We start from the raw sequence: 10,000 nt of genomic DNA on the forward strand, positions 1-10,000 counted from the left end.
TTCATTCTGATGTCGACTAAAGAATGGGAGGTGAGGGGGATGGTCCCAAGGTCGTGTTCGGTAGTTGGCCTTGGCAATGAATTTATGGTACGAAGCAGATGTTGGAGCGCTCTTGCTCCCTCAGTCTCTCTCTCTCTCTCTCTCTCTCTCTCTCTCTCTCTCTCTCTCTCTCTCTCTCTCTCTCTCTCTCTCTCTCTCTCTCTCTCTCTCTCTCTCTCCCTCTCTCTCTCTCTCTCTCCCTCTCTCTCTCTCTCTTCTCTCTCTCTCTCTCTCTTTTCTCTCTCTCTCTCTCTCTCTCTCTCTCTCTCTCTCTGTTTGCATCCTTTTCGATATCTATCTTCCTCTTTCTTGCCTTTTCTGCTTCTGTCCTCCTTTTCCCACATTTCCCTTCATTTCCTCTTCGTGGACACGCCCACCCTCTCCAGTATCGGAGAACAGAGTAAGTGAATATACATTTGGTTAGATCGTATTGATTGCGTAGTGCCTGAGAGGCAAGGCTGTAAACACACCTGCCGGCCAAGTCAGCTTCAAAAGGAAAAGAGAATTTTGGGTTTCACGGCGAGGTTTTCATGGGATAAACATGGATATGAGGGTAGACGTGGTGGCTCGGTGATCACGGCTATTACGTGTGGCGTGCGGGCAAACTATTCTCCAATATCAGGGTAGCGGGCACGGGCACCGAGTTTTTTCTTCATTTAAGGCCTAGCTTGATTCTTATTTTTATTACTTTTATAATTCTATTTTTATTATTAATCATTCCATATGGAAGCGGGTATGGTTTTGTTCTTTTCTGTTTTCATGATAAAAAGGGGGGGGGGGGAGCGCACGAAAGATAGATAACATACTTAAAATTTCCATGGAAGATTAATGTGTGACATTTAAGGAGTGTATGCGCCGTGGCCTTCCAACCCCGCGACCTTCATTATCACCACGACACTGTTCATCACTAACCTCTTCTGCACTCTATTCTGACTGTTTGTCTGTCTGTCTCTCAGTTTCTGCTTCTCCATCCTCTCTTCTCTTCTCTCTCACTCACTCAATCACTCGCATCTCCCACTTGATAAGTATTATGACTGAAAGTTATGCATTATTAGCGGGTATATACTTTCGCCCAGAAGTATAAGTAAAAACGGATGATTGTTTTTCTCGTGTGTTATGGTGTTGCCGCTGCTCTGACTCTGCAGGAGAAAATGAGGCTTCTGTGAATATTCTTTGTACACAAGAACGAAGAAGGGGTCGTTTTACCTCATATCAGCAGCGAGAGAACAAGATTTAAAGATAGGGGAGATGAAGGGTGAGGTAGAAAGCAAGAGTGGACAGTCCGGATGAAACCAGCGAGAGAGTAGCCTGTGGTGCACACACTAACAGTATCATATGAAACTGGAGTTATAATGCAAATATCGACTTCAGATCACGCACTGACTTGATACATTTCGGATCCTTTTACATTCGGAAATGTCCTTGAAAAAAAGCGGGATTTTTTTTTTTTTTCGTGCGACAATCTTCCTTTTCCTTTTTTATGCTTTTCTTCCTGGGTCAACGCTGTTCGTCGCCTTTTCTCTACGAAAGAGAAAAACAGGCAAAGGATGGAGTTACGATATTTCCTTGTGAACTGAATCGGGAGCTAACCATCAGTTCTGAGGCCCTTGTTGGGGCATCCTCAAGATGGAAGCACCCATTCCGCCGGCTCTATTGTCTGTGCCTTTATTGTACTCGCTTCTCGTATACTTACTCCAATTTACCTTTTCCCTCATTTACTCCTGCACCGAGGGCACCGAACATGTACCAAGCATTTTGACCTGGAGATGATTATGCAAGGGTCCCTCTGCCAGTTCTGCTGCGGCTGGTGCGTCTTCTGGAGTTCTTTGTTTAGAATCATTAACTCTCTCCAGTATTTTTCAGTTGTAGAATGCGATAAAAGTGTGCAATAATGATTGTGTGCATATACCAGTGTACATCATATTAGGCAAGGTTACGAGAGTGGTTTAATAAGATACGGGACTTTTTTTCCAGAAAGTGTTTTTAAAATATTGTAGATTTTATTGCGTCATGTCTCGAGAAAGTGGCACTGTTTATTCGAGGACAGTCGGGCGGTGGCTGCAGATGATGCGCGTATGGGACAGCAGCGGGAAGGGAGTGAGTGCGAGTGAATGAGCAAGGGCATCAAGGAATTGTGTTTAATAACATGCTTGGTCGATTGACAGTTAAGACTGCGAGAGGGAAGGAGAAAGTCTCCTACATTGATGCTCTTTCGACCTTTGCGAGGGCAAATTTGGCACCTTTGATGTTTCATGTATTTTTATGTATTGTAATTCCTTCAAAAGCAGGAGCGGTCTCTTAGATTACTGACATTTTCTTTGTTATTTTTTTATGATTTTCGCAACAAAAAACTCTGATGATGCAATATCTTTTGCATTTATATTATATCAAGTTCTCTTTGGTGGTTTGCGTATTTTATGTAACTTTATTTTATTTACAAAACAAGAGGAGAAATAAAAATCTGTTAAATATATTATTTACTAATTGTTACAGGAATCTAACTTTACCTCATCTAAATAAGCCCAGACTTTCTCGAATTGTGTTGGCATCTGTCACAAAAGACCGCATTGAAAGATAAGGAGCCAGAGCTATGGTGAGCGACGCGTTTTGAGTTCCGGTGAAGTGGCCGAGTCCCTCTTGCGAGGCCGCCTCTTGACCGCATGAGGATGTGAGCACGCGGCCGCGCGCAAACAAGCAACTCAGCGGTGCTACTCGCACTGAAGTAGCTGCTGCGTGAGCGCTGCCTTTGCTGCGAGACGCGGTTGCACCCCACCCTCGAGTGTTAGGCCAGCCCGCGCTCGCTTCCCGAGGTGCCACCCGGCAGGGCGTGAGACGGGCTCAGAGGCCACGACGCCCATCTAGAGGCAGTGCCACACCCGTCATCCTCAGCGCACTTTTCACCTCGAGGGCGTCGCCGACATGATGCGGGTGCGCCCGCGGGCGTGAGGCGTCGCCCGGCGCTCGCAGTGTCGTCCGCGGGCGTGTGGGCGGATGGCGGCTGGGGTGGTGCGGGCGTGGACAGGGGCGCCTTGCTAGCACCGCCCACGCCCGCACCCACAAGTCCAGGTGGGAGGGGCGGCGGGAGGGGCCGTGGTGGGCGTGCCAGTCACTACCATCAGCAGCACTACCAGCAACCATCAAGAGGCTCGCGCCCGCGCACACCAGGGCCGCCCCCGCCTCCACCACGAGGCTCACGCCCGCACACCCCACGCTACCACCAGCACCTGCGCCACCACCCGCGCCAGCATTCTACGCCCACGTCTTCGGGGGGCGCGGGGCCGGCGTCCAGCCAGCGGGTTCGCTCATCCCCGTGCCCAAGCCCGAGCGTGGGCGGCGGCGGAAGCGTGACCACGTACTGCCTGGCCGCGGCCTGCACGCTCCACCACGAGTCCGCGGCCACGCCGCCCGCCGCCGGAGGAGCTGGCCCTTCCCACCAGCAAGCGACAGGCGAGCAGCACCAGGCGGCGCAGCACCAGATGGGCTGGTGCTGCCCCGGCAGAGTCAGCACCGTCAGCCCTTCGGACCCTCTGCCCGGCTGCCTGGACGCGGACGCCGCCTACGTGTGCACGGCCCTGGCGCCCTCCTGCTTCCTCATACAGAAGGTTCGCGAGGTAGGTGTGTGTGTGTCTGTGTCTGTGTGTTTCTTTGCTTGTGCATATGTGCGCGTGTCTTTAGCTGTGTCTGAATGCAAGTCGGGCTGAGATTGTTTGTCCGCCGGGCTTCGACAAGCTGCGTCACGGCGTGGAATGCTAATGATGGAAACAGGCATGCTTGCACGCCTGTTCCCCACCCCTGCACAAAGACACAGGCTGAATACTGCTTTTTATGCCTTGCGTCAAAACAAGCAGTAAATGTTCCACCGTGTGGGAGCAGTTTTAGAAATATGGGTTTTCACACCTGGGTCATAAATGGTCTCGTTGTTATACGAATGCAATGAAAAAATCCCAGACTGATAACTTTTGTATTTAGTTTTGTATTTAGAACTTGTTTTCTTATCGAGATGAATTTAGTTGCCACCTCTTGTGTTGCAAAAGAAAATGGTCGATTATTGCCATTGCTGCCTGACCCTGGACGCCTGACATGTCATCTTCCTCTGACGCTATTACTGTCACCTCAGTTATCAAATGTTGGCACTGCTACATGTCGGTCGGCCTTTGCCTACCTCCAAGCTCTTAACACACGCCCCCCCAGGTTTCCGTTTGTTTATTTCTCTATGATTAAGAATTACTGTGTGTGTGTGTGTGGTGTGTGTGGGTGTGGGGGGGTGGGGGGGTGGGGGTGGTGTGTGTGGGGTGGGGGGTGTGGATAGGAGATGAGTAGATAGCGATATATCTAATAGAGAGGAGGAAGAGAGAGAGGATATGGATGTGGGTAGCGAGAGCGAGAGTATGGGTAGCTATATAGATAGTAGGGTATAATAGATATAGGAGGTGTGATAGATAGAGATAGCTGGATGTCGGTATAGATAGATAGGGAGGGGAGATAAATGAGGGGTATATATAGATGTAGGGAGAGAGAGATAGAGGAGGTGTAGATATAGAGAGAGATATGTAGGGTAGAGATAGATAGGAGTAGTGTAGAGAAGATATAGATCTATATATTAAGAGTAGAGAGATAGCTATAGAGATAATAGAGGGGGTAGAGAGAAGAGGAGGGTGGAAGAAGATATGGAGGGGTACGATAGAGATAGAGATGGACGAGAGAGATATAGAGATAGAAGAGATATATAGATATAGAGTATTAGGAGAAGTGGTGTATAGATAGATGTGTAGGTGGGAGAGTATGAGATGTAGGTGGGTATATATAATAGGGATGGGGAGTGTATGAGAGAGGGAGGGGGGGCTAGAGTATAGGTGATGTGGGTAGGAAGATTAGTAGGGGAGGCCGATTAGGAGCGAGTGGAGGCGGGAGATAGAGAGGGGAGGGGATGGAGACGAGAGAGGGTAGCAGAGAGATAGTAGATATAGAGAGAGATAGCAGAGAGGAGGATAGAGAGAGAGAGAGAGAGATAGAGAGACAGTATATAAGAGACAGAGCAGAGAGAGAGAGAGATGAGAGATGAAGAGAGAGAGTCGAGATAGATATAACAGACAGAGAGATGCTATAGTAGAGATAGACAGCAGATAGAGAGAGACATATATAGATTATATATTGTAGCGACCGAGAGATATATATAGTTAGATATTACAGAGAGTAGAGAAGACCGGAGAGTATATTAATAGAGATGATATAGTATAGATATTATTATATATATAGAGAGACAGATTATAGAGAGAGAGATATATATAGATAGAAGAGAAGACAATATATAGCGAGACAGTAGACGAATATATATATCGATAGAATATAATATATATAGAGTATAATATATACAATAGATATAGTAGCTATATATAATAATAGTAGATATAATATATATTACATATATATATATATATATATATATCTATATATGATAGATATATATATGGTATATATATATATATATATATATATATATATATCTATATATATATATATATAATATAATAGAGAGATATATTTATATATCTATATATATGATATATAATAATATATATATGTATATATATATATATAATAATATGTATATATATATATAATATATTATATATATATATATATATATATATATATATATGTACTGTGTATATATATATATATATATTATATATATATATATATATATATATATATGGTAAGATATATATAGAGATGTACTGTTGGGGAAATATAGAGATATATATAGGTATGTATATTATATATATAGAGATAGATATATAATAATAAGATAGATAGAGATAGGTATGGATGTATGGTAGTATCTATAGACGATTACACATACATAGCTATATATCTAGATATATAGATATTATATAATAGATCTATATATATAATATATATAATAGCTAGTATATAGAATACACATACATATATAGATATATATATATATATATAGATAGTATATATATATCAGAGAATTATAGAGATGAATGATGATGCAATGTATGTGTATTAGATAGAGATACATGAAGAGAGATACCCGAGAGAATAGATATGATATATAGTATAGGGAGAGTGAGATATACACATTACAGATCCTAATATAGATAGATGATAGATAGAGAGAGATAGAGATGAGATATGATAGATATGAGAGAGATCCACATACTAGTATGAAGAGAGAGAGAGAGATAGAGACAGCAGAGAGGAGGATAGGATAAGAAGATATATAGATAGAGATGATAGAAGGATGTGTAGATATATATATAGATATATGATATAGCGAGACAGAATAGATATCTATTAGAGATGTTTAGAGAGTATAGGAAATATTTATGTTAGATAGTAGAGTGGTAGAGTAGAGATAGAGTGAGGTATAGATATAGTTATTGATATGAATAGAGATATCGACATATAGATATCATATATAGATTAGAGATATTAGATAGATATGAGGGAGGGAGATAGATATTTTATGTATAGATATAATGTAGGGTGGATAGAATAGAGATAATATGCTATAGATAGAGAGATTATAGATAGAGATATAGATAGAGATATATATGATTTATATGATATAGAAAGATTTGATTGATATATTATAGATTTAATGATTGATATGCTAGTTTATGGGATTGAGAGAATATTTATGTAGAGATATAGATAAGATATATAGTATGTGATAATAATATATATATATTTATTCGATATATTATTGACTGAGGGAGTTATGATAGATAGTATATGATAGATAGATAGATCGAATAGAGCATATAGCTTATAGATGATATATATATATAGATATAATATATATATATATATCTATTTTGTAGAGATATATTTATGGTATATATATTTAAAAATTTAATATCGTAATATAGATATATATATATATAGCGATATATATAGATATAGATATATATATGTAGTATATAGATATAGTATTTATATATTATTTATTGAGATATCTATGTTTATTTAATATATTAGGTATTTATATAGATATGTATGAGATATTATATATCTATTATTTATATAATATTATATTATGTAGAGATAGATATTAGATATATTATATATATAAATAGTTAATAAAATAGTATATATATATAGATATAGAGAGTTTATATAGATAATATATGAATATATAATGTGGGGGGGGGGGGGTGTGGATATGTACATTATATATATATATATATATATATATATTATATATAGATATATATATATATATATATATATATATATATATTATACATATAACACACCCACACACACACATATACGATTATAGATATATATATAATATAATATTATCTATATATATATTACATATATATATATAAATATATATATATAATAATATATATATATATTATATATGTATATATATAGATACGTGTGTGTGTGTGGGGTAGATATATCATATATATATATATATTATAGAGTATATAGTAGATATATATATAGATATTAATAGATAGAATAGATATATATAGTATATAGATAGATATTATATATATACATATATATATATATATTATATATATTATATATCTATATAATACAACACACACACACACACACACACACACACACACACACACACACACACACCACACACACACACACACACACATCACGCATCATTCTAGATATATAGATATATATTAGTATATATAGATAGATGAGATAGAGATATAGAGATACAGAGATATAGATATATATATAGAGAGAGATACAGACACACAAACACACACACACACACACCACACACACAACACACACACACATAATCACCCACAACTACACCACATATAGATAGTATATATATATAATATAGAATGCATGATAGATATATATATATATATGTGTATATAATATGTGTGTATATATAAATATATATATATATACTATATATACATATATAATATATATATTGTATATATATTGATATATATATATATATAAATATATATATTAATCTATAAATATTGCTATATATATACATTGGTAATAATAGGTGTGTATATATATGTGTGTGTGTATATATAGTAACATAGATATATATATATATGATTTTGATATATATAATTATATATATATATACTAATGTATATATATATGTATAATGTATATATATATGTATATATATATATATGTATGTATTATATATATATAATCTATATACCCTATAGTATATATATAGTAATATATATGTAATATATATATGTATATATAATAATATATATATAATATATATATATATAATATATGTATATATATATGTAATATATAGATATAGATATATATGTATATGATATATATAATATGTACATATATAGTATGATATGATATATATATATGTATTATGTATATATATAATGTATATAATATATGTATCATATATAGATATATATATATATTGTATATATATAATGTTATAATATATAGGTATATATAATATGTATATATATATATGTATATTATATATAGAATGATATATCTATATATATTATATATAATATATATAATAATATTGTATATCTATATGTAATATATATATATATGCATATAATATATTATGTATATATATATATATTGGATATATTATATATATGTATATATATATATGCAATATATAGTATAGGTATATATATATATATATATATATATATATATATATATATATATATATATATACACACATTTTTACGGTTAGTCATGTTTGAGCCGCCTTGGTCACAGCATGATACTTATTGCAGTTTCATGTTTGTGTGCTTGGAGTGGTACGTGGTAGGGTCCCAAATTCCTTTCCACGTTAGAGTGCCGGTGTTCCTTTTTATGGTAGTAATCATTCTCTCTATTTTAGTCCGAGGCTTGGGACCAGCACTGACTTGGGCTGGCTGGCCACCAACAGTGGCTAGGTAGCAATCGAGGTGAAGATCCTTGCCCAAGGGAACAAACGCGACGGGGCGGTCTGGCTCGAACCTCGACTCAGATTGCATGTCGTGCCAGTCTTGAGTCCGAATGCTCTAAACACTTCGGCTACCGCGGCCGTATGCATTGTACTACCAGGACGTTGGCGATCATGGATTTTCCATGTTTTCTTGCAATTTTAGAGCGGTGGCTTGCCGTTGCAGTCCGCCCGGTGGGTTTATCGAGTCACCATCTCTATTACCCTGCTAGCGGCTTTACCGGATAGCGGCTCAGGCAGGCAGCGAGGTGAATGTGACTTGCACAAGGAAACAACGCTCCGGGCGGGACTCGAACTTCTCGAACTCAGGAGTGCTGTAGGATTGAGTATATTAGATATATATAGATAGATATAGATATATATAGATAGAGCCAGAGAGATGAGAGAAGAGATATATAATAGGATAGCGAGGATAGGAGAGATATAGGCAAGAGGATATTCTACAATAGCTAGAATAGATAAAGATAGATGTCCAGAGATAATAGAGAGATGAGTGAGGAGACGAGAGAGATAGAGAGAGAGAGAGTCGCCCTAGCGATATGATAGAGAGAAGAAGAGATAGAAGAGATAATAGAGAGAGAGCGCCAGAGAGAGCAGATGAGAGACTATAGCGAGATAGAGAGAGAGAGAGGAGAGATAGAAGAGAGAGATAGAGATCCAATATGATCTAGATCGATTACGAGAGAGAGAGAGATAATAGATCGAGAGAGAAGCAGAGTAGAGAGAATATCCAGAGTATAAGATATAGAGATAGAGAGTAGATAGAGAGAGAGTGAGCGATATAGAGAGATCCATGAGAGAGAGAAGAGATAGATATAGATATAATAGATGATATAATCATAAAAGAGATAGGAGATAGTCCATAGAGATATAGTATAGAGATAGTAGATAGAGATATAAGAGTAATCATATATAGAGATATGAGATAGATAATGATATCCAGTAGAGTCCATACAGAGATAG

The 10,000-nt window shown here is 37.4% G+C and overlaps 1 protein-coding gene across 1 annotated transcript in view; it reads left to right on the plus strand.

Moving 5' to 3' along the window:
• Window positions 1–2,049: 2,049 nt before the first annotated feature.
• LOC119583352 (mucin-5AC-like) overlaps window positions 2,050–10,000 on the plus strand; it is a 66,277-nt gene continuing 58,326 nt past the window's right edge. The window contains exons 1-2 of the mRNA XM_037931825.1: window positions 2,050–2,146; window positions 2,872–3,650. Coding sequence (XP_037787753.1) covers window positions 2,050–2,146; window positions 2,872–3,650 — 876 coding nt within the window. The remainder of the gene's footprint in view (window positions 2,147–2,871; window positions 3,651–10,000) is intronic.

The sequence above is a fragment of the Penaeus monodon genome, chromosome 17 (assembly GCF_015228065.2).
Source record: "Penaeus monodon isolate SGIC_2016 chromosome 17, NSTDA_Pmon_1, whole genome shotgun sequence".
Classification (NCBI taxonomy): Eukaryota; Metazoa; Arthropoda; class Malacostraca; order Decapoda; family Penaeidae; genus Penaeus; species Penaeus monodon.